The 26,747-nt window shown below is 39.3% G+C and overlaps 1 protein-coding gene across 4 annotated transcripts in view; it reads left to right on the plus strand.

Moving 5' to 3' along the window:
* Positions 1-26,481, plus strand: part of CERS3 (ceramide synthase 3) — a 156,521-nt gene extending 130,040 nt beyond the window's left edge. For all 4 annotated transcript variants that reach the window (XM_055555958.1, XM_055555956.1, XM_055555957.1 and 1 more), the window contains one exon: positions 26,100-26,481. In XM_055555958.1, the coding sequence (XP_055411933.1) occupies positions 26,100-26,261 (162 nt within the window). In that variant the 3' untranslated portion in view covers positions 26,262-26,481. The remainder of the gene's footprint in view (positions 1-26,099) is intronic.
* Positions 26,482-26,747: the final 266 nt, after the last annotated feature.

Raw genomic sequence — 26,747 nt, forward strand, 5'->3', positions numbered from 1 at the left:
ACCTATCCCTTCTCCAGCAGATCTTCCTGACCCAGGAATCAAACCGAGGTCTCTTGCATTGCAGGCAGATTCTTTACCAACTGAGCTATCAGAGAAGCCAGTGTTACAGTGGATCAGTGCTTTTGTCTCCTGTACAGCATCCATCATGGAATAATCTAAAGTCTGCATATCCTCCTGTTAACATTCTTCCATCTGTCTCCTGGTGAAATGTGTGGGAGTTTCTCTATAAGTAGAATACCTGAGTCAAGTTTTTGGAGAAGGCAATAGCAACCCACTCCAGTACTCTTGCCTGGAAAATCCCATGGACAGAGGAGCCTGATAGGCTGCAGTCCATGGGGTCGCTAAGAGTTGGACACGACTGAGCGATTTCACTTTCACTTTTCACTTTCATGCATTGGAGAAGGAAATGGCAATCCACTCCAGTGTTCTTGCCTGGAGAATCCCAGGGACGGGGGAGCATGGTGGGCTGCCGTCTATGGGGTTGCACAGAGTCGGACACAACTGAAGCGACTTAGCAGCAGCAGCCAAACAATTTGCCAAACTAACTGTATGAGAGACTCTCTCTTTTTTATTTGTTTATTTTCTTTATTGAAGGATAATTGCTTAACAGAATTTTGTTGTTTTCTGTCAAACCTCACATGAATCAGCCAAGGTATACATATATCCCCTCCCTTTGAACCTCCCTTCCCATCTCCCTTCTCATCCCACCCTTCTAGGTTGATACAGAGCCCCTGTTTGAGATTCCTGAGCCTTACAGCACATTTCCATTGGCAGTCTATTTTACGTATGGTAACGTGTTTCCATATGTTACAAAGAGATTTATGTTACTCTTTCCATACATTCACGCTCTCCTCCCCTTTCCCCGTGTCCATAAGTCTATTTTCTATGTCTGTTTCTCCATTGTTGCCCTGTAAGTAAATTCTTCAGTACCATTTTTCTAGATTCCGTCCATATGCATTAGAATATGGTGTTTATCTTTCTCTTTCTGACTTACTTCACTCTATATAATAGGTTCTAGGTTCATCCACTTCATTAGAATGGACTCAAATGCATTCCTTTTTATGGCCGAGTAATATTCCATTGTGTGTATGTACCACAACTTGTTCATCCATTCATCTGTCGATGGACATCTAGGTTGCTTTCATGTTCTAGCTATTGTAAATAGTGCTGCAATGAGCAATGAGATACATGTGTCTATTTCAATTTTGGTTTCCTCAGAGTATATGCCTAGGAGTGGGATTGCTGGGTCATATGGTGGTTTTATTCCTAGTTTTTTAAGGATTCTCCATACCATCTTCCTTAGTGGCTGTATCAATTTACATTCCCACCAACAGTGGAAGAGCATTCCCTTTTCTCCACACCCTCTCCAACATTTATTGTTTGTAGACTTTTTGATGATGGCCATTCTGACTGGTATGAAGTGATATCTCATTGTAGTTTTGATTTGCATTTCTCTAATAATGAGCAATGTTGAGCATCTTTTCATGTGTTTATTAGCCATCTGTATGTCTTCTTTGGAGAAATGTCTGTTTAGGTCTTTTTCCCACTTTTTGATTGGGTTGTTTCTTTTCTGGTATTGAGCTGTATGAGCTGCTTGTATATTTTGGAAATTAATCCTTTGTCTGTTGTTTCATTTGCAATTATTTTCTCCCATTCTGAGGGTTGTCTTTTCACCTTCCTTATAATTTCCTTTGCTGTGCAAAAGCTTTTAAATTTAATCAGGTCCCAATTGTTTAGTTTTATTTTTATTTCCATTACTCTAGGAGATGGGCCATAGATAATCTTGCTTTGATTTATGTCATCAACTGTTCTGCCTATGTTTTCCTCTAAGAGTTTTATAGTTTCTGGTCTTACGTTTAGGTCTTTAATCCATTTTGAGTTTATCTTTGTGTATGGTGTTCAGTTCAGTTCAGTCACTCAGTCATGTCCAACTCTTTGAAGCCCCATGGACTGCAGCACGCCAGGCCTTGCTGTCCATCACCAACTCCCAGAGTTTCCTCAAACTCATGTCCATAAAGTTGGTGATGCCATCCAACCAATTTATCCTTTGTCATCCCCTTCTCCTGCCTTCAATCTTTGCTAGCATCAGGCTCTTTTCCAATGAGTCAGCTCTTCGGATCAGGTGGCTAAAGTATTGGAGTTTTCAGCTTCAGCATCAGTCCTTCCAGTGAATATTCAGGACTGATTTCCTTTAGGATGGACTGGTTGGATCTCCTTGCAGTCCAAGGGACTCTCAAGAGTCTTATCCAACAGCACAGTTCAAAAACATTAATTTTTTGGCACCAGCTTTCTTTATAGTCCAACTCTCACATCCATACATGATTACTGGAAAACCAGGGCTTTGACTAGATGGAGCTTTGTTGGCAAAGTAACGTCTCTGCTTTTTAATATGCTGTCTAGGTTAGTCATAACTTTTCTTAAAAGGAGCAAGCGTCTTTTAATTTCATGGCTGCAGTCACCATCTACAGTGATTTTAGAACCCCCCAAAATAAAGTCTGCCACTGTTCCCATTGTTTCCCCATCTATTTGCCATGAAGTGATGGGACCAGATGCCATGATCTTCATTTTCTGAATGATGAGTTTTAAGCCAGCTTTTCCACGCTCCTCATTCACTTTCATCAAGAGGCTCTTTAGGTCTTCTTCACTTTATGCCATAAGAGTGGTGTCATCTGCATATCTGAGGTTATTGATATTTCTCCCAGCAACCTTGATTCCGGCTTGTGCTTCCTCCAGCCCAGCGTTTCTCATGATGTACTCTGCATATAAGTTAAATAAGCAGGATGACAGTATGCAGCCTTGACGTATTCCTTTCCCTATTTGGAACCAGTCTGTTGTTTCATGTCCAGTTCTAACTGTTGTTTCCAGACCTGCATTCAGATTTCTCAAGAGGCAGGTCAGGTGGTCTGGTATTCCCATCTCTTTAAGAATTTTTCAGGGTTGCTTGTTGTCCACACAGTCAACGGCTTTGGCATAATAAAGCAGAAATATATCTTTTTTTTCTGGAACTCTCTTGCTTTTTCAGTGATCCAGCAGATGTTGGCAATTTGATTTATGGTTCCTCTGTCTTTTCTAAATCCAGCTTGAACATCTGGAAGTTCATGGTTCATGTACTGTTGAAGCCTGGCTGGAAGAATTTTGGGCATTAATTTACTGGTGTGTGAGATGCATGGGATTGTGTGGTAGTTTGAGCATTCTTTAGAATTGCCTTTCTTTGGGATTGGAATGAAAACTGACCTTTTCCAGTCCTGTGGCCACTGCTGAGTTTTCCAAATTTGCTGGTATATTGAGTGCAGCACTTTCACAGCATCATCTTCCAGGATTTGAAATAGCTCCACTGGAATTCCATCACCTCCACTAGCTTTGTTTGTAGTGATGCTTTCTAAGGCCCACTTGACTTCACATTCTAGGATGTCTGCCTCAAGGTGAGTGATCACACCATCATGATTATCTTGGTCATGAAGATCTTTTTTGTACAGTTCTGTGTATTCTTGCCACCTCTTCTTAATATCTTCTGCTTCTGTGAGGTCCCTACTATTTCTGTCCTTTATTGTGCACATCTTTGCATGAAATGTTCCCTTGGTATCTCTAATTTTCTTGAAGAGACCTCTAGTCTTTCCCATTCTATTGTTCTGCTCTATTTCTTTGCATTGATCGCTGAGGAAGGCTTTTTTATCTCTTCTTGCTATTCTTTGGAACTCTGCATTCAAATGGGTATATCTTTGCTTTTCTCCTTTGCCTTTTGCTTCTCTTTTCTTAGCTATTTGTAAGGACTCTTCAGACAACCATTTGCCTTTTTGCATTTCTTTTCCTTAGGGATAGTCTTGATCCCTGCCTCCTGTACAATGTCACGAACCGCCATCCATACTTCTTCAGGCACTCTGTCTATCAGATCTAATCCCTTGAATCTATTTCTCACTTCCACTGTATAATCATAAGGGATTTGATTTAGGTCATACCTGCAAGAGAATGCACTGGTCATAGCAAACACCCTCTTCCAACAACACAAGAAAAGACTACACATGGACATCACCAGATGGTCGACACCGAAATCAGATTGATTATATTCTTTGCAGCCAAAGATGGAGAAGCTCTATACAGTCAGCAAAAACAAGACTGGGAGGAGACTGTGGCTCAGACCATGAGCTGCTTATTGCCAAATTCAAACTTAAATTGAAGAAAGTAGGGAAAACCACTAGACCATTCAGGTATGACCTAAATCAAATCCCTTAGGATTATACAGTGGAAGTGAGAAATAGATTTAAGGGACTAGATCTGATAGATAGAGTGCCTGATGAACTATGGACTGAGGTTTGTGACATTGTATAGGAGACAGGGATCAAGACCATCCTCATGGAAAATAAATGCAAAAAAGCAAAATGGCTGTCTGGGGAGGCCTTACAAATAGCTGTGAAAAGAAGAGAAGCAAAAAGCAAAGGAGAAAAAGGAAAGATATAAACCTCTGAATGCAGAGTTCCAAAGAATAGCAAGAAGAGATAAGAAAGCCTTCCTCAGCGATCAATGCAAAGAAATAGAGGAGAACAACACAATGGGAAAGACTAGAGATCTCTTCAAGAAAATTAGAGATACCAAGGGAACATTTCATGCAAAGATGGGCTCGATAAAGGACAGAAATGGTATGCACCTAACAGAAGCAGAAGATATTAAGAAGAGGTGGCAAGAATACACAGAAGAACTGTACAAAAAAGATCTTCATGACCCAGATAATCACAATGGTATGATCACTCACCTAGGGCCAGACATCCTGGAATGTGAAGTCAAGTGGGCCTTAGAAAGCATCACTACGAACAAAGCTAGTGGAGGTGATGGAATTCCAGTGGAGCTATTTCAAATCCTGGAAGATGATGCTGTGAAAGTGCTGCACTCAATATACCAGCAAATTTGGAAAACGCAGCAGTGGTCACAGGACTGGAAAAGGTCAGTTTTCATTCCAGTCCCAAAGAAAGGCAATGCCAAAGAATGCTCAAACTACCACACAATTGCACTCATCTCACACGCTAGTAAAGTAATGCTCAAAATTCTCCAAGCCAAGCTTCAGCAGTACGTGAACTATGAACTTCCAGATGTTCAAGCTGGATTCAGAAAAGGCAGAGGAACCATAAATCAAATTGCCAACATCCACTGGATCATTGAAAAAGCAAGAGAGTTCCAGAAAAACATCTCTTTCTGCTTTATTGACTATGACAAAGCCTTTGACTGTGTGGATCACAACAAAACTGTGGAAAATTCTTAAAGAGATGGGAATACCAGATCACCTGACCTGCCTCTTGAGAAATCTATATGCAGGTCAGGAAGCAACAGTTAGAACTGGACATGGAACAACAGACTGGTTCCAAATAGGAAAAGGAGTTCGTCAAGGCTGTATATTATCACCCTGCTTATTTAACTTATATGCAGAGTACATCATGAGAAACGCTGGGCTGGAAGAAGTACAAGCTGGAATCAAGATTGCCAGGAGAAATATCAATAACCTCAGATATGCAGATGACACCACCCTTATGGCAGAAAGTGAAGAGAAACTCAAAAGCCTCTTGATGAAAGTGAAAGAGGAGAGTGAAAAAGTTGGCTTAAAGCTCAACATTCAGAAAACAAAGATCATGGCATCTGGTCCCATGACTTCATGGAAAATAGATGGGGAAACAGTGGAAACAGACTTTATTTTCTTGGGCTCCAAAATCACTGTAGATGGTGACTGCAGCCATGAAATTAAAAGACGCTTACTCCTTGGAAGAAAAGTTATGACCAACCTAGACCGCATATTCAAAAGCAGAGACATTACTTTGCCAACAAAGGTCCATCTAGTCAAGGCTACCGTTTTTCCTGTGGTCATGTATGGATGTGAGAGTTGGACTGTGAAGAAAGCTGAGTGCTGAAGAATTGATGCCTTTGAACTGTGGTGTTGGAGAAGACTCTTGAGAATCCCTTGGACTGCAAAGAGATCTAACCAGTCCATTTTAAAGGAGATCAGCCCTGGGTGTTCTTTGGAAGGAATGATGCTAAAGCTGAAACTCCAGTACTTTGGCCACCTCATGTGAAGAGCTGACTCATTGGAAAAGACTCTGATGCTGGGAGGGATTGGGGGCAGGAGGAAAAGGGAATGACATAGGATGAGATGGCTGGATGGCATCACTGACTCAATGGATTCGAGTCTGAGTGAACTCCGGGAGCTGGTGATGAACAGGGAGGCCTGGCGTGCTGCGATTCATGGGGTTGCAAAAAGTGGGACATGACTGAGCGACTGAACTGAACTGAACTGAATGGTCTATATGATATTAGGAAGTGGTGTATGGTGTTAGGAAGTGTTGTAATTTCATTCTTTTATATGTAGCTGTCCAGTTTTCCCTGTACCATTTATTGAAGAGGCTGTCTTTGCCTCATTGTATATTCTTGCCTCCTTTGTCAAAAATAAGGTACCCATAGGTGCATGGGTTTATTTCTGGACTTTCTATCTTGTTCCATCGTTCTGTATTTCTGTTTTTGTGCCAGTACCATACTCTCTTGATGACTATAGCTTTGTAATATAATCTGAAGTCAGGAAGGTAGATTCCTCCAGCTCCATTCTTCTTTCTCAAGACTGCTTTGGCTTTTTGGGGTCTTTTGTGTTTCCATATAAATTGTGAAGTTTTTTGTTCTACTTCTGTGAAAAATCCCATTGGTAGTTTGATAGGGGACATATTGAATCTGTAGATTGTGTTTGGTAGTAGAGTCATTTTTACACTATTGATTCTTCCTATCAAGGAACATGGAATATCTCTCCACCTGTTTATGTCATCTTTGATTTCTTTCATTTGTGTCTTATAATTTTTTCTATACAGTTCTTTTGTCTTCTTAGGTAGGTTTATTCCTAGATATTTAATTCTTTTTGTTGCAATCATGAATGGGATTGACTCTTTGATTCCTCTTTCTGATTTTTCATCATTAGTATATAGAAATGCAAGTGATTTCTGTGTATTGATTTTGTATCCTGTGACTTTGCTAAATTCACTGATTAGCTCTAGTAATTTTCTGACACTATCTTTAGGGTTTTCTATGTACAATATCATGTCATCTGCAAATATCAAGAACTTTACTTCTTCTTTTCCAATCTGGATCCCTTTTATTTCTTATTCTTCTCTGATTGCTGTAGCTAGGACTTCCAGAACTATGTTGAATAATAGTGGTGAAAGTGGACACCTTTGTCTTGTTACTGATCTTAAGGGGAATGCTTTCAGTTTTTCACCACTGAGAATAATGTTTGCTGTAGGCTTATCATAAATGGCCTTTACTATGTCAAGGTATGTTTTTTCTATGCCCATTTTTTGAAGAGTTTTAATCATAAATGGGTGCTGAATTTTATCAAAAGCTTTTTCTGCATCTATTGAGATTATCATATGGTTTTATCTTTCAATTTGTTAATATGGTGTATCACATTGACTGATTTGCATATATTGAAGAATCCTTGTGTCCCTGGAATAAACCCAAGTTGATCATGGTGTATGAGCTTTTGGTATGTTTCTGAATTCTGTTTGCTAAAATTTTGTTGAAGATTTTTGCATCCATGTTCATCAGTGATATTGGCCTGTAATTTTCTGTTTTTGTGTGTTGTCTTTGTCTGGTTTTGGTATCAGGGTGATGGTGGCCTCCCAGAAATGAAGTGTTCCTTCCTCTGCAATTTTTTGAAAGAGTTTTAGAAGGATAGGCATTTGCTCTTCTCTAAATGTTTGATAGAATTCTCCTGTTAAGCCATCTGGTCCTGGGCTTTTGTTTTTGGGAGATTTTTGATCACAGCTTCAGTTTCAGTGCTTGTAATTGGATTTTTCATAACTTCTATTTCTTCCTGGTTCAGTCTTGAAAGATTGAACTTTTCTAAGAATCTGTCCATTTCTTCCAGGTTATCTATTTTATTGCCATATAGTTGTTCATAATAGTCTCTTATAATCCTTTGTATTTCTGCATTGTCTGTGGTAACCTCTCCTTTTTCATTTCTAATTTTGTTGATTTGATTCTTTTCTCTTTTTTTCTTGATGAGTCTGGCTAAAGGTTTGTCAATTTTGTTTATCATCTCAAAGAACCAGCTTTTAGTTTTATTAATCTTTACTATTGTTTCTTTCATTTCTTTTTCATTCATTTCTGCTTGGATCTTTATGATTTCTTTCCTTCTACTAATTTTGGGGGGTTTTTGTTCTTCTTTTTCCAGTTGCTTTAGATGTAAAGTTAGGTTGTCTATTTGATGTTTTTCTTGTTTCTTGAGGTAGGATTGTATTGCTATAAACTTCCCTCTTAGGACTGCTTTTGCTGCATCCCATAGGTTTTGAGTTGTTGTGTTTTCATTATCATTTATTTCTAGAAATTTTTTCATTTCCCTTTTGATTTCTTTAGTAATCTGTTGGTCATTTAGAAACATTGTTTAATCTCCATGTGTTTGTGTTTTTTACAGTTTTTTTTCTTGTAATTGATAATCTAGTCTCATAGCGTTGTGGTCAGACAAGATGCTTGAAATGATTTCAGTTTTCTTAAATTTATTGAAGTTTGATTTGTGACCCAAGATGTGGTCTATCCTGGAGAATGTGCACTTGAGAAGAAGTTGTATTCTTCTGCATTTGGATGGAATGTCCTGAAGATATCAATGAGATCCGTCTCATCTAATGTATCATTTAAGACTTGTGTTTCCTTATTAATTTTCTGTTTTGATGATCTGTCCATTGGTGTGAGTGGGGTGTTAAAGTCTCCTACTATTACTGTGTTACTTCAATTTCTCCGTTTATGTCTGTTAGTGTTTGTCTTATGTATTGAGGTGCTCCTATGTTGGGTGCATAGATATTCACAATAGTTTTGTCTTCCTCTTGGATTGATCCCTTGATCATTAGGTAGTGTCCTTCCTTATCTCTTGTAATCTTCTTTAAGATCTATTCTGTCTGATATGACAATTGCTACTGCAGCTTTCTTTTGCTTCCCATTTGCATGGAATATATTTTTCCACCCTCTCACTTTCAGTCTATATGTGTCTTTAGGTCTGAACTGGGTTTCTTGTAGACAGCATATATATGGGTCTTGTTTTTGTATCCATTCAGTCAGTCTATGTCTTTTGATTGGAGCATTTAATCCATTTATATTTAAAGTAATTATTGATATATATGTTCCTATTGCCATTTTCTTAATTGTTTGGAGTTGATTTTGTAGATCTTTTTTCTTTTCTTGTATTTCTTGACCATATAAGTCCCTTTAACATTTGTCATAAAACTGTTTGGTGGTACTGAATTCTCCTAACTTTTGCTTGTCTGGAAAGCTTTTTATTTCTCTATCAATTTTGAATGAGATCCTTGCCAGGTACAGTAATCTTGGTTGTAGATTTTTCCCTTTCAGTACTTTAAATATATTCTGCCATTCCCTTCTAGCCTTCAGAGTTCCTACTGAAAGATCAGCTGTTAAGCATATGGGGTTTCCCTTGTATGTTACTTGTTGCTTCTCCCTTGCTGCTTTTAATATTCTTTCTTTGTGTTTAGTCTTTGTTAGTTTGATGAGTATATGTCTTAACATATTTCTCCTCGGGTTTCTCCTGTATGGGACTCTTTGTGCCTCTTGAACTTGATTGACTATTTCCTTTTCCATGTCGGGGAAATTTTCAACTATAATCTCTTCAAAAATTTTCGCATACCCTTTCTTTGTCTCGTCTTCTCCTGGGACCCCTATAATTTGAATGTTGGTGTATTTGATATTGTCCCAGAGGTCTCTCAGACTCTCCTCAGTTCTTTTAATACTTTTTACTTTATTCTGCTCTTCAGAAGTTATATTTCTACCATTTTATCTTCCAACTCACTTATTTGTTCTTCTGCTTCAGATGTTCTGCTATTGATTCCTTCTAGAGTATTTTTAATTTCAGTAATTCTGTTGTTTGTCTCTGTATATTTATTCTTTAATTCTTCTAGGTCTTTGTTAATTGTTTCTTGCATTTTCTCCATTTTGTTTTCAAGGTTTTTGATCATCTTTACTGTCATTATTCTGAATTCTTTTTCAGGTAGTTTGCCTATTTCTGCTTCATTTATTTGGACTTCTGTGTTTCTAGTTTGTTCCTTCATTTGTGTAGTATTTCTCTGCCTTTTCATTATTTTTTTTGTTTAACTTATTGTGCTTGAGGTCTCCTTTTCCCAGGCTTCAAGGAAAGTTGAATTTTTTTCCTTGAAGGAGGTTGAATTCTTTCTTCCTTTTGGTTTCTGCCCTTCTTAGATTGGTCCAGTGGTTTGTGTAAGCTTTGTATAGGGTGAGATTTGTGCTGACTTGTTTGTTTGTTTGTTTTTCCTCTGATGGGCAAGGCTGAGTGAGGTGGTAATCCTGTCTGCTGATGATTGAGTTTATATTTTTGTTTTGTTTGTTGTTTAGATGAGGCGTCCTGCACAGGGTGCTACTGGTAGTTGGGTGATGCTGGGTCTTGTATTCAAGTGGTTTCCTTTGTGTGAGTTCTCACTATTTGATACCCCCTAGGGTTAGTTGTCTGGTAGTCTAGGGTCTTGGAGTCAGTGCCCCAACTCCAAAGGCTCAGGGTTTGATCTCTGGTCAGGAACGAAGATTCCACAAATGGTTTGTTATGGCATTAAGTGAGATTAAAACAAGTATCCAAAAATGAGAAACAAAAGATGATCCCCAGACAAATGGCAGTTAAAAAATCAGGAAAATAATAATTAAAATAATGGAATATACACATATACATATATACCCATGAGCAAAGTCAAAACAGTCCAACAAAAATAAAGTACATAGATTGAACCAGTGAACAAAGGAAATAAAAAATTATATTTACCAGTTAAGAACAAAACAAATTAAAGCACAAACTGGAAAACAAAACTAAAGCAAGGTGCCAAGTGGGGAATAAAGCCTTGAAAACAAAACTAACAAATATGTTGAGAGGAAAAGAAAGAAATAAAAAATAGATATGCAAAGTTAAATCGAGGTAGATGAAGAAGATTTTTATACATTAAAGATTAACAGCAAGGGGAAAAGAACAGTAGGAAAGGCAAACAAAGGAATAAATGTAGAAAAAATAATAGGTTTTAAAAAATGAAAATTATAAAAAAGAGAAAAGAAAAAATGGAAGAAAAAAAAGGGAAACTCCACAGAACTGCAAAAGCCCAATGTAGAGCAGAGGTTTATAACAACAATAACAAGTGTGACTGAATACACACATATACATATACACACGTAAGCAAATTGACCCGGTGAACATAGGAAACCAAAAGTTATATCTACCAGAACAAAACTAACTAAAGTACAAACTGGAAAACAAAACTAAAGCAAGGTGCCAATTGGGGAATAAAGCAATGAAAATAAAACTAACAAATATGTTGAGTGGAAAGGAGAGAAAGGAAAGAGGAAAAATAGAGATGCAAAGTTAAATAGAGGTAGATAAAGAAGATTTATATATGTTTAAGATTAACTGCAAGGGGAAAAGAACAGTAGGAAAAGCAAACAAAGGAATAAATGTAGACAAAATAATAATAGGCTTAAAAAATTAAAAGTAAAAAAGAGAAAAAAAAAAAAAAAAAGAAAAAGGAAAACTCCACAGAACTGCAAAAGCCCAATGCAGAGGCAGAGGTTTATAACAACAATAAAAAATGTGACTGAGAAAAAAGAAAAAGCTTAATTGGATTTCATAGTGCCAATAAAATCAACAACTACAGCAGAGGGGGAAAAAAGAAAAAAATTTCAAAAGATTCTACAGAACAAGTCAAAACATAAGAATAATAAATGTTTTTCTTGAGTCACTGCTGTTAGAGTTCTTTCCCTCGCTGGGAATCACAGGCCACCTCACCTCCCTAGGATGCCCTCCAACACTATGCTGATCTCTGGATTTGTTGTAGGGCAGCTCAGATTCCAGTGTGGTCCTACTCCTGTGTGTTTTTGCCTCCAAGGTCCACAGCTATCAGAACTAGTGCGTTTTCTTTTGTGGGAGCTCTCAATGACCTTTTACATATTCCATAGACACAGAGTCTGCCTAGTTGATTGTGTGGATTTAATCTGTAGCTTGTACAGCTGGTGGGAGGGATTTGGGTCTTCTTCCTTAGCCACACTGCCCCTGGGTTCCAATTGTAGTTTTATTTCCACCTCTACTTGTGGGTCGTCCACTGGGGTTAGCTCCTGAGGTTGCCCTGGAGGACTTGGGTTTGCCCCTGGGAGGGCCAGGTATGGAGGTGGTGCAGTTGCTTAGGTCGCAGGGGTCCTGGCAGCACCAGTTACTCAGCGGGGTTGGCGGCTAGGGCAGCAGGAAATATAGTGATCTAGAAGGGTATGGCAACCAGTATTGGCCAATATGCTCCAGTATGCTTGCCTGTAGAACTCTCCTCCCTGACAGAGAAGCCTGGCAGGCCACAGTCTACAGGGTCGCAAAGAGTTGACACGACTGAAGCGACCTTGCACGCATAGACGCAAGACATTTTTTGCCTGTGGCTGCTCTGCCCCATTGAAGATTGAGCGTGAAGGTGGCACAGCTGTTTGACTTGCAGGGACCCTGGCAGCACCAAGTGTGCAGGGACTCTGACTACCTCCACGGCAGGAGTCATGGCCCTATCAGTCTTTTTTCGGGCCTTTTGTAGCTGGCAATCAGAAGGCCTCTTTAGCCAGTCTTTCTCCATACCTCTGCCCCTTTGGACACTTAGAGGGCTCCCTTGTCTAGGGTCCTTCTCTGTTCAGTGTGTCAGAAACATAGAGGGCCCCCCTGACTGAGGCCCTACTCTGTAGATCCGCACATCAGGCACTTAAAGGGGCACCCTGAGTGGGGTCCTACTCTGTAGTTCAGTGCCTCCATAGTTTGATGGGCCAGCCTCTCTGTTGTTCAGCTGCTGTTACTGGCCTGTGGGGGGAGAGAGGCTATGGTGATGGCTCCACCCCCTACGCGTGACTGAGCAGTATCCTCTTGCTTCTGTGGCTGCCTGGCTTTCCTCCACAGGCATTTCCCCCCACAATCTCCTCCCTCATATCCCCTCAGTCCGTCTCTCCGCAGTCAACAGCAGCCCTCGCCCTGGGATTGCTCCACAATCCCTAAACTCCAGTCGCTGTCCCTTCCAGGAGACCCATCTTCCTGCCCGGCATATGTATGGCTGCAGCAAGAACTGTCTGATTCTCATTCAATTTGTGCTGCCATAGATCAGCTGTTTCACTCTCAGCCTTAAATGTTTCTCCTCTGACTCAGTTGCCCCGATGTGGGGATCAGACCCCTGCTTCAGTTCCCCCACCCACCGAGGGCTGGTCCAATTCTACCGTGTGTGTGTGTGTTTGTGTGTGTGTACATGCTCAGTCATGTCTGACTCTTTGTGACGCCATGGAAATTAGCCACCAGGCTCCTCTGTCTGTGGAATTCTCCAGGCAAGAATAATGGAGTGGGTTGCCATTTCCTTTTCCACCAGTCCTCCTAATACTCCTGTTTTTCCCCCAGTTCCTTTGTCCTACCTAGTTTTGCATGGTTCTATATATTCTTTTCCACTGGTCAGTTACTCCTGTCTGCTCTAAGCTGGTGTTCTGCGTGCTTCTGTGTCTGAAAGTGTATTCCTGATGTATCTGTGAAGAGAGATGTACTCCACGTCCACTGACTCCTCTGCCATCTTCGAGAGTCTCTCTTGCCCCACATCCTCGCCATCAGACATTTCAATAGTTATCAGTTTGATGAACATGAGATTTTTGTCTTATTTTAATTGGCATTTTTCTTATTACTAAGCTTGAGCATTTTGTACAGTTGTCTATAGCCATCTCTTCTGTGAGTCATCTGTTTATATCTTTTATCTGCTTTTCTGTCATGTTGAATTTTTTCCCTTAATGGTGCATATGAATTCTTTATTTGATGCTAATGTTCGAAACAAACTTTAACATTTAAATTTTAGTACTCATTTTCTGGGCTGTATACTTAACCCTCTGTCTTTTCATGGTTATTTCCTAAATGTTGTTTACTTAAATCCTAAAGATTTTTTTCAAAATGGTTTTGTATATTTTTGCCAAATTAGAGTTGTGGAACTTTCAGGCTATTGAATTTAAAATTGTGTTGAAAGGATGCAGAATATATAGAAAATACGCTTAATTTAATGCTTTTAATCCCCAAAGCAAAGTATGTTTATGATATCAAATCATTTTATACATCACAACTTGATGATTACCACACAGTCTTTTAAATTTCTTTTCGGGTAATATAGAGAATATTAAATAAATCCATGCACTTTTATCAAGAGCCACATTTTGTAGTCTGAGTTCTTCTCCACTAAACCGAGTCACTGAGCTGGCTGGGATCAGCTACTGTAGTTTAATCTCTTCTGGAAAATAAATGTGACTGACCAGATGTTCTCCAGAATCCACCTATCCCTAAAACTTACTTTTTCTCTTAGAAGTTCATTTTTAAAAGCCTATAAGCCTCAGAAAAGTGAAATAATTTCTTAAGGAAATTAGATATATAGATAGCAACAAATGTAATGAAAATAAACACCATCTGTGGAAAATAGAATATATTTTATACTGGTGAGTTGGGACAGTTTACAAAGCAAGAAACCTTTAAGCCTGGTTCTGAAGATCAAGAAGAGGGACTCTATGTATACAGACCAGTCGCAAAAAATTGGGAGCCATGAATAACCCAGCTATAGGGTATGTTTTCAATACTGCTGACTCCCACTCAGGACTGAGGAAGCTGAGACATGGTCTTGGTCCTGTACCCTGTGTCTGAGACATTTGACACCAGCCAGAGCAAATTACTGTGTGATGTTACAGGTTCAAGCATTTTTTCATGAGCCCCACTCCCAGAGAAAAAGGATAACTAGGAAAAGTTGGAAGTGTGTCCATTGCTTTAGGATTCTCCCGTGCTTGGGTGAATGAGTCTTTGAACATGGTTCAGTTAAGCTCTGTGCCCCTGCTCCTAGAACATGCCTTTCACGGGAAAGTTGGCTTCAATTGCCTTTAATCTAGGGGAGAATATTTCAGCCCCAGCTGCAGAGTTTCTGTTTCTCTCAGGGTATGGGATGCTCTCAGACAGACTGATTGCACGCCTTCCTTCACAGTGACTGTGACTTCAACACCATCCTCTGAATGCAAGTCTTCTCTGCCCTTTTGGAGTGCCAGGCTAATGATATTTGCCAGTACTTGTGCCACTGGTGATGTGGGGGTTCCAAAGCCCTTATTAAGACCAGTAAGTCCAAAATGCAGTACTTGGGTGCAATCTCAAAAACGACAGAATGATCTCTGTTCGTTTCCAAGGCAAACCATTCAATATCATAGTCATCCAAGTCTATGCCCCAACCAGTAATGCTGAAGAAGCTGAAGTTGAATGGTTCTATGAAGACCTACAAGACCTTTTAGAACTAACACCCAAAAAAGATGTCCTTTTCATTATAGGGGACTGGAATGCAAAAGTAGGAAGTCAACAAACACCTGGAGTAACAGGCAAATTTGGCCTTGGAATACAGAATGAAGCAGGTCAAAGACTAATAGAGTTTTGTCAAGAAAATGCACTGGTCATAACAAACACCCTCTTCCAACAACACAAGAGAAGACTCTATACATGGATATCACCAGATGGTCAACACCGAAATCAGATTGATTATATTCTTTGCAGCCAAAGGTGGAGAAGCTCTATACAGTCAGCAAAAACAAGACCAGGAGCTGACTGTGGCTCAGACCATGAACTCCTTATTTCCAAATTCAGACTTAAATTAAAGAAAGTAGGGAAAACCACTAGACCATTCAGGTATGACCTAAATCAAATCCCTTATGCTTATACAGTGGAAGTGAGAAATAGATTTAAGGGCCTAGATCTGATGGATAGAGTGCCTGATGAGCTATGGAATGAGGTTCGTGACATTGTACAGGAGACAGGGATCAAGACCATCCCCATGGAAAAGAAATGCAAAAAAGCAAAATGGCTGTCTGGGGAGGCCTTACAAATAGCTGTGAAAGAAGAGAAGTGAAAAGCAAAGGAGAAAAGGAAAGATATAAACATCTGAATGCAGAGTTCCAAAGAATAGCAAGAAGAGATAAGAAAGCCTTCCTCAGCAATCAATGCAAAGAAATAGAGGAAAACAACAGAATGGGAAAGACTAGGGATCTCTTCAAGAAAATCAGAGATACCAAAGGAACATTTCATGCAAAGATGGGCTCAATAAAGGACAGAAATGGTATGGACCTAACAGAAGCAGAAGATATTAAGAAGAGATGGCAAGAATACACAGAAGAACTGTACAAAAAAGATCTTCACGACCCAGATAATCACGATGATGTGATCACTGACCTAGAACCAGACATCCTGGAATGTGAAGTCAAGTGGGCCTTAGAAAGCATCACTACGAACAAAGCTAGTAGAGGTGATGGAATTCCAGTTGAGCTATTCCAAATCCTGAAAGATGATGCTGTGAAAGTGCTGCACTCAATATGCCAGCAAATTTGGAAAACTCAGCGGTGGCCACAGGACTGGAAAAGTTCAGGTTTCATTCCAATCCCAAAGAAAGGCAATGCCAAAGAATGCTCAAACTACCACACAATTGTACTCATCTCAAACACTAGTAAAGTAATGCTCAAAATTCTCCAAGCCAGGCTTCAGCAATATGTGAACCATGAACTTCCAGATGTTCAAGCTGGTTTTAGAAAAGGCAGAGGAACCAGAGATCAAATTGCCAACATCCACTGGATCATGGAAAAAGCAAGAGAGTTCCAGAAAAACATCTATTTCTGCTTTATTGACTATGCCACAAGCCTTTGACTGTGTGGATCACAATAAACTGTGGAAAATTCTGAAAGAGATGGGAATACCAGACCACCTGATCTGCCCCTTGAGAAATTTGTATGCAGGTCAGGAAGCAACAGTTAGGACTGGACATGGAACAACAGACTCGTTCCAAATAGGAAAAGGAGTTCGTCAAGGCTGTATATTGTCACCCTGTTTATTTAACTCACATGCAGAGTACATCATGAGAAATGCTGGACTGGAAGAAACACAAGCTGGAATCAAGATTGCCGGGAGAAATATCAATCACCTCAGATATGCAGATGACACCAGCCTTATGGCAGAAAGTGAAGAGGAACTCAAAAGCCTCTTGATGAAAGTGAAAGTGGAGAGTGAAAAAGTTGGCTAAAAGCTCAACATTCAGAAAACGAAGATCATGGCATCCGGTCCCACCACTTCATGGGAAATAGATGGGGAAACAGTGGAAACAGTGTCAGACTTTATTTTTTGGGGCTCCAAAATCACTGCAGATGGTGACTGCAGCCATGAAATTAAAAGCCACTTACTCCTTGGAAGGAAAGTTATGACCAACCTAGATAGCATATTGAAAAGCAGAGACATTACTTTGCCAACAAAGGTCCATCTAGTCAAGGCTATGGATTTTCCAGTGGTCATGTATGGATGTGAGAGTTGGACTGTGAAGAAGGCTGAGCGCCAAAGAATTGATGCTTTTGAACTGTGGTATTGGAGAAGACTCTTGCGAGTCCCTTGGACTGCAAGGAGATCCAACCAGTCCATTCTGAAGGAGATCAGCCCTGGGATTTCTTTGGAAGGAATGATGCTAAAGCTGAAACTCCAGTACTTTGGCCACCTCAGGCAAAGAATTGACTCACTGGAAAATACTTTGATGCTGGGAGGGATTGGGGGCAGGAGAAGAAGGGGACGACAGAAGATGAGATGGCTGGATGGCATCACTGACATGATGGACGTGAGTCTGAGTGAAGTCCGGGAGTTGGTGATGGACAGGGAGACCTGGCGTGCTGCGATTCATGGGGTTGCAAAGAGTCGGACATGACTGAGCGACTGATCTGATCTGATCTGATCTGAACAAGTTCTCTTTTATACAAGTAACTTGTTCTTCATTCTTTTCACCATCACTTTGTATAACTGAAGGGAGTTGCTGAGAAGAGGAAGGAGGTACTTTTAAAAGACCTTGCAGAAATTATACTCATGAAGTTCCAGTTGTGGAATGAATAGCATTGTTAGTATGTATTCTAGAGGACCCACATCATTTCTGGGAAACAACCAGTTAAGTATTAGCTATCTTTGCTAATTCCATAAAGTTATCTAACATTATCAGAATAGTAATATGATGTCTGTAATGACACAGCTAACCCTTCAACAAGGGCAGCTGGCAGCAGGTAATAAGGAGCGTGTGTGCTGCAACATGCTTGGCACATGTGAGAGTTGTGCACCCAGTGACTACAGTCCTTTGGATGCTGAAGCCCAGATTCACCCTTTACTCTTCAAAGAAGATCCTTGGATATTTTTGTATCCTTCTTTTTGCATGGATTTTCTCTGGTCCTTAATGATTTGTGGGATGGTTTAGGGCCAACGAGTTACATGAGACCAGTTCTACAAGCTCAGGGACAACTAAGAAATAGGGAAGTAAGGGGTACTGGTGTGCAGAGAGCAAGCAAAGAGAAGGGCAATACAAGAAAAGAAGCTGGCTGATTGCAAGAGAAGACTCACTGCTGCTGGTACAAGCAGTCTTGTCATCTCATCAAGGCAGACAGGTAGAGTTCCAGGAAACACTGTGGCTTGACTTTTAGCAAGTATTTATTAGTAGATTCCTTGTTCCCCTAGAGCTTGCTTGACTTATGTTTTATTTTTATTAAGTACTGTAATTTCTGGAAAAGATTTACCTTGTGAGAAGGTACTTTGCAGAATATAGATTGTAGTTTATATCTTAAACTTTCCAGATTTCAGCTGATTTAGAAAAGCGTCATTTTTTTCTAGCACACCTTAGTCAAGGTTTTTTAAACTGGGGGTTGAAGATCATTAATAGGTTGACAAATCAGTTTTGTATCATTTTTAAATGAAATAGAATAGAATAAGGTATGTCAGTGTCTGTCTGACCCCCTGGATGCCCTGTCTCTCCAAGTATTCCAGCAGGGGTTTGTAGAGCACTGTGGTTCAAAGTGTCTAACTTTAGATCAGGGTTTTCATCCTATATGCCTCTCATGATTGTGTGACCTTGAAAAAGTTACTCAACCCCTCTAAGCCTCATTTTCCTCCCTATTAAAGTAAAGAGAAGGGTGCTATATCCTAGGATTGCTGTGAGGAGGAAATGGTATTATTCATACTAACTGCTTAGTTTGGTGCCTGGCACATGGACATTATAGCACCTTCATTTATAATTACCAACACCTGGAAGCAACCAAGATGTCCTCCAATACATGAGTAGATGCATAACTGTGGTATGTGCATGCAGACAATGGAATAGTCTTCAGCAGTAAAAAGAAATGAGCTATTAACTGTGAAAAAACTTAATAGCTCATTTCTTTTTATTTAGTAATGTTTGTTACTAAGTGAAAGAAGCTAATTTTAAAAGCTAAATACTGTATTATTCTAACAACAAGGCATTCTGGAAAAGACAAAACTATGGCAAAATAAAAAGATCAGTGATTCCAGTGATTAGGCAGGAGGGAAGGATGAGCAGGCAGAGCACAGTGGATTTTCAGGGCAGTGGAAAAAAATAACCCTTTAAGGATGCCATTGTTGTTGTATAAAGGTAGCATATACAAGATGAAATTGAATATAATATGAGGTTTTATTAATATTTATTTCCAATTTACATTACATTTCCAATTTACACTATTAAAGTTTGTATAACGTGCAACCATTCATCATTCATCTAACAACTCTTAGTAACAGGAAATCCTTTCTGAGCTTCACCACCAAGGGCAGTGGTTCTCCATTCTATTGGACCCACACTTCCTTCACTAGCCTGAATTTAAATTCCTAGTAATAGCACTCACCCAAAAGCATAATTTCAAAACAGCAATATAGTGCCACAACTGTAATAAAAAAGAAATAAGATGAAAGACATTTCTCATAAAATATGCATTTCACGTGTAACGTGTACATGAGAGCACTAGAGAATGTACTGTGTTGACAGGTGCTGTGTTTGCTTATATGGAGACTCACCGTGAGCGGGGCAGCTGCAAATTCAGATGATGCAGTCTTAAATGCCACTGGTGGAGTTGCCATCCGTGACACGACTCTCTGAAATTGTAAAGTTCTGAACAAAATGAAGTATAGTCTTCCTTTGATTTATGTATGTAGTTGCATTCCTGAAGAATTGACAATGTATTAACAACCATGCAAGAATTCCTGTGCCTGAATGTAAAATGGAGTTCGGTTCCAGGCCTGGATAATTACCAATGCAGGTCTGGCAGGACATTTGGGTGTCATGCACATTGTAAGATGTGTGGCATCCCTAGCCAATGCTCACTAAAAGTCAACAGTGCTCAGAAAGTCAATCTTTCTGACTGTGAGGATGTCATATGTTTCCAAAGTCCCTATATGGTCCAAGCCCTCTTCTTAGAGGTGAGGGTGCTGAATGTAGGATGTGGCTTCAGGCTGTGGTGATCATCCTCCAAGGTGAATTTATCTCTCAGCTAAAGCAGCTACTCAAGTCCTGAGAAAGGGGTGGAAGTGGACTTCCCTGGTGGTCCAGTGGTTAAGAATACACCTGCCAATGCAGGGAACACAGGTTCAATCCCTGGTCCAGGAAGATCCCACGTGCTGCAGAGCAACTAAGGGCATGTGCCACAACTACTGAGCCCGAGCTCTGGAGACTGAGAGCCCCAGCTACTAAGCCTGCGTGCTGCAACTACTGGAGCCTGTGTGCCTGGAGCCCGTGCTCCACAAGAAGTGAAGCCACTGCAGTGAGAAGCCTGTGCACCACAGCTAGAGAGCAGCCTCTGCTCTCTGCAGCTAGAGAAAGCCCAAGTGCAGCAAGGAAGACCCAACACAGCCATAAGTAAATACATAAATACCTTTTAATGGAGTGGAAAGATGCTAGTATGCCTTTCTAAGAAGAAATTAGGGGCAGAGTCAGTGGGGACTCAGATGGTAAAGAATCTGCCTGCAGTGCAGGAGACCCGGGATCAATCCCTGAGTCAGAAGATTTCCTGGATAAAGGAATAGTAACCCACTCCACTATTCTTGCCTGGAGAATCCAAGGGACAGAGGAGCTGGTGGGCTACAGTCCATGACGGGGGGTTGAGGGGGGTTACAAAGAGTCAGACAGAACCCAGCAACTAACAATTCACACTTTCACTTTCAGGGAGAAATTAGTTTCTTTGTTCTGATTCAGATTTCCCCTTGTTCCCTACAAAAATCATTTAAATAATGAGAAGGAGAGCCAAGGGGCATTGTCCATGAAAGCAAACATCAACCAAACATGGCTCTCCCCTGAAGGACTCTGTCTACAGGGGGCAGCACTCTGATCCTGGCTCCCAGCCAGTTGTGGAAAGGTTGCCTTTCTCTGTTGCATCTGGGTTTTTTTTTTTTTTCCCCCCAATTTTTATTTTTATCTATTTATTTATTTTTAATTAATTTATTTATTTTACTTTACAATATTGTATTGGTTTTGCCATACATTGACTTGAATCTGCCATGAGTGTACATGTGTTCCCCATCCTGAACCCCCCTCACACCTCCCTCCCTATGACCCTCTGAGTCATCCCAGTGCACCAGCCCCAAGCACCCTGTATCATGCATCAAACCTGGACTAGCGATTCGTTTCACATATGATATTTTACATGTTTCAGTGCCATTCTCCCATATCATCCTGCCCTCGCCCTCTCTGTTGCATTTTAACTGATGTGATGCCGAGTTTATTCCTCAGGGTTTACAGTGAGCTTTGTTTATTTTGAGACACTTTCTGTGTTGTAGAAAAGAGCGGAATGTACAGAAAAGGGCCTATGAAGTTGTATTTCTGTGATTAAGACAGCAGAATGTGTACATTGTTATTGGTGGTGTTGTTTAGGCCTTTGTCTGCACAAAGAAGTGTTTGGTTACACATACCCCAAGAATCTCCAGAGGTATTCGGTTTTAGTCTTCAGGTCACAAAAGGGAAAAGCCTTATGGTTATAGATGTCATTTTGAAAAATGATGTGTGAGGAAACAGTCTCACCTTCCATATTTTTTTTCTGCTCTAAGTTAGGGTTAATACATACATTTGTGAACCAGCTTAGAGAGTCAGAGATCATGTCCAATGCTGGCCTTGCACAGAACTTGAGTTCTTGGTATTGTTTTAATAGTTCACACCATCTTTTATCTTTTGTAGTGAAGTCTGATCTGTGACAATTCCATCTGCCTTCCTTGGGAACAATTTTATTCCTCTAGGAGTTTTCCTGGCAAAATTCCTTTCAGAATACTGTGAACCACGGAAAAACATATAACTCTTTATTAGGAACTGTCTTGGAAGGACATTCCTGCATAAAGAAAACAGGAAACATCCTATCCCTCAAAGCAAAAATATCCTGACAACCAAAATGCCCACATGAGTAATACTTTACTTAGTTTATTGGGGAAAACCATCATGTTTGCTTTATAACAAGAAATGCTTTTGTTTTATTTTTAAACTTATCAGTAAAATATTTCTGTACTGTTGTACAGTTCTGTGAATTTCAGCACAAGTGTAGATTTGTGCGGCCATTGCTGTAATCTGGATATAGAAGAATTCTCTCACTCCAATAGCTCCTCCCTCCACCCCAGCTCTTGGCAGCACTTTTCTGTTCACCATCCCGACAGTTTAGTCTTTTAAAGAATGTCATGAAAAGTACATTAGTATGTCTTTTGGTAGGTAACCTTTGGAAACAAACTTTTGACTTAAAGCCTTTGAGATTCATCCAGTGTCTTATAAATATCAGAAGTTTGTCTCTATGGATGTACAACTGCTTACTAATTTACTTGTTGAAGAACATTTGGATTGCTTTCAATTTTTGGCAATTATGAATAGAGTTTTTGTAAACATTTGCTTTTGTGTGAACATTAATATTGTATCTGTCTCTAGGATAGAGCCTCAGGGGTAGGAATGCTGAGACAAAGTGTCTATACCAATTTGCATTTCCATCAGCAATGTATAAGAGTTCCTTCCAGTCACTCTGCATCCTTGTCAGCACTTGGTATTCTCAGAATTTTTAAGTTTAATTCTAATTTTAGAATAAAATTCTAATTTTAATTTAAATTAAATTTTTAATTTAATCATGATTTTAATTTGCATTTTCCTAATGGCTCATGATGTTGAACATCTTTTCATGTGGACAGCCTGTATCCTCATAGACTGTCTATTTTTATATATTTTCCCATTAAAATTTTTTTTTCACATTGTTATGAGAATGTTTTATTATCCTACAAGTTGAATATGGGATTTGCAAATATTATCTCCCAGTTTGCAGCTTGTATTTTTATTCTCTAAACTGTTTCTTTCACAAAGCAAAAGTTTTAATTTTGATGTAGTACAGTTTATCATTTTTTTAATGGAATATGCTTTTTGTATCATGTCAAAGAACTCATTACTCAACCCTAGGTTGTAGGTTTTCTTCTGAAAGTTTTGTAGTTTTATATTTTATATTTAAATCTATGATTCATTTTATGTTAACATTTTTATAAGGTTAAAATTTACTTTCTGCCTAAGGATTTCTGATTGCTTCAGCATCAGTTGTTGAAAAGACTACCCTTTCTCTATTGAATTGTTTTTGTACCTTTGTCAAAACTCAATTGGCCATATTTGTGTGAGTCTATTTCTAGATTCTCTTTTCTGTTTCATTGATCTATGTGTTTACCCCTTTGCTAATACCATCCAGTCTTTATTACTGTAACTTTATAGTCAAGTCTTAAAATTGGGTAATTCAAGTTTTCCAATTTTAGTCTTCTTTTTCATTGTTGCCGTCTCTATTCTAGTTCCTTTGCATCTCCATATAAATTTTAGAATCAGCTTATCTATAAGAAGGATTTTAATTGGTATTATGTGGAATCTATACATAAATTTGGGGATAATTAACATATTTACTGTATTAAAACTCCAAGTCATGAGCATAGTATGTCTCTAGTTATTTAGATCTTTGATTTCTTTTATCAGGGTTTTACATGAAGATCCTATACATGCTTTGTTATACTTGTACCTAAGTGTTTTGTTTTATAAAACTATTGCAAATGTTCCTCCTTTTTAATTTTCTGTTTTAGTTGGAAATTTCTAGTCATGTTGGTTTACTATGGCTGGTGTAACAAACTGCCACAAACTTGGTGGCTTAAAACAACAAAGTTTACTTTCTGAACTTCTGGAGGTCAGAAGTCTATGATCAGTTTTGAGTAGAAATCAAAACTGTGTGGCAGGTGTGTGTTCACACACAAAGGAAATCAGTTCTTTGGCTCTTCTAACTGCTGGTGGCTGCCAGCACTCCTTGGCTTATGGCTATATCACTGCAGTTTCTACCTCTGTCTTCATATTCCTTTCCTCTGTGTCAGATCCCCTCTGCCCCTCTTATGAAGCCATGATCATCTCTCATCTAAAAATCCTTAATTTAATCACATGTGCAAAAAAACTTCACCATGTAAATTAGCTGTCACAGATTACAGGAATTAAGACATAATATTTTTGAGGACATTTTCAGCTTACTACATGAGAAGGAAATGGCAGCCCATTCCAGTATTCTTGCCTGGAAAATCCCACTGTTGGAGGAGCCTGGCAGGCTACAGTTCATGGGGTCGCAAGAAGTTGAACACAACTGAGCGACTTAACTTACTTAAATTTACATTAGTGTTTAGAAATCAAGATTGTGTGTGTGAGAGAAAGAGAATAGAGACATAAAGATACAGAAACACACAGAGAGACAGATTGTGTATGTTGACCTTTTAAACTCATATATTAATTCTAGGAGTTTTGGGGTTGATTCTTTATATTTTCTATATAAATAATTATGTCATCTGGGGATTTCCTTGGCAGTCCAGCAGTTAAGACTCCACACTTTCAAAGCAGGGGGTCCAAGTTCGATCCCTGGTTGGGGAACTAAGATCCCACATGCCACATGGCATGAGCAAAAAAGTAAAAAGTTTAAAAAAATATGTCTTCTGCAGATAAAGATATTTTTATTTCTTTCTTCCCAATTTGTATGACTTTTGTTTCTTTTTCCTGCCTTATTTCATTGGCTAGAATTTCCAATGCAGTGTGAATAGGAATGGTGAAAGTGGACATCCAGACTTGTTCCTAGTCTTAGAGGGAAAGCGTTCAGTCATTCACCATCAAGTAGTCCTTCTTTGCAGAGTTTTCAAAGGTTTTTTTTTTTTTTTTTTAAATCATGAATGGGTGTTGAATTTTGTCATATGATTTTTCTGCGCCAATTAATGTAATTATTTTCCCTTCTTTATATTATTAATATGATGGGTTACATTCACTGATTTCCAAATATTGAACCAGCTTTGCATTACTGGGACAAACCTCATGGTGTACTATTTTTTATACATTGCTAGTTTTGATTTGGAACATTTTGTTGAGGATTTTTAAGTCTGTGTTCATTAAAGATATCGGTCTGTAGTTGTATTTTCTTATACTGTCTTTGTCTGGTTTTGGTATCAGGGTAATCTGGCCTCATAAAGTAATTTGGGATGTGTTCCCTCTTCTTTTTTTCTGGAAGAGAGTTGGTGTTTTTTCTCCTTTATATGTTTCATGGAATTTGCCAGTGAAACCATCTGTTCCTGATGATACTCTTTTTCAGAAGATTTTAAACTACATATTTAATTTTTTTTTCATAGTTTTAAGACTACTCAGGTAACCTCTGTTTTCAATTTCATTGATTTCTCATCTCTCTTATTTCCTCCCTTTTGCTCACTTTGGGCTTATTTTTCATTTCTTTTTTCCCCTAGTTTCTTAAGTTGGAAGCTCATATCAATAGAGCCTTTTCTTGTTTTCTAATATAAGCATTTGTAAGGTATACATTTCCTTTTAAGCACTATTTTAACTAGATGAACAAGTTTAATGTGTTGTATTTTTATTTTAATTAAAAGTATTTTCTAGTATTCCTTGAGACTTACTGTTTTGATCCCTTGATTTATTTATAAGGTGTTTAATTTCCAAGTGTTTTGAAATTTTCCTACTACTTTTTGATAATGATTTCTAGCTTAATTCCATTAGGATGTGAAGATACTTTTCATAATTTCAATTAAGTTTGTTAAGGTTTGTTTTATGATTCCTGGTATGTTCTGTCTTGGTGAATGTTTGGTTGTGTGAATGAATATGTGTTTTCTCTGAAGGGAGTCATACCTCTGAACTGGGCCCATTTGTTTGCTTATTCACCTAAGAGTCTTTCTGGAGAGCTGTCACTCACAGCCCATTGTTTTCTTTGTCCAGAGCATCCGGGATGTGAGAAGTGATAGTGAGGATGAGTATGAAGAGGAAGAAGAGGAGGAAGAGAAGAAGAAAGAAGCCACAGAAGGCAAAGAGACAGACCGTTTGAAGAACAACCTTGGAGCCAACAGGCACCTCATCCCCAATGGTCAGCATGGCTGTTAGCTTGAAGCCCACGTAGCTCCCAGTGCACAGCGCACCGCGAGGGCTGCTGGGAGCAGGACGTGCTCCCTCCTCCACTGCTGTGGCCTCAGGACCCAGAGGGACCACAGATTTTGCCCCTCTTTCATTATTACCACCTTCCCCCCCTCCTAAGATATATTTAACAAAATGTTGTTTTTGTGTTAAAATGTTGAATATAAGCATACCCGTGGATTTTACTGGAGTTAGGACTCAGGCTTCAAAGATTTCTCCAGAGAACCCTTCTAGTTCTAATTGTGCCCATTCATGCATTTGAGACACTTGGAGCCAACTTGGTTGTGGGCCTTCCCCTTCCCACCTTGCCTGTGTTCAAGATGATTTGAGAAGTGCTAAGGCAACCCACATTTTCCAGGTGTGTTTGGCCACAGAAATGACTCACTTCCCAAAAGTGAGCTAGAGATAGCAAAGGAACAGTGGTGGCAGGACCAAACTAAGGGGCCAGGCTTCAGG

Source organism: Bubalus kerabau, chromosome 19 (genome assembly GCF_029407905.1).
Source record: "Bubalus kerabau isolate K-KA32 ecotype Philippines breed swamp buffalo chromosome 19, PCC_UOA_SB_1v2, whole genome shotgun sequence".
Taxonomy (NCBI): Eukaryota; Metazoa; Chordata; class Mammalia; order Artiodactyla; family Bovidae; genus Bubalus; species Bubalus kerabau.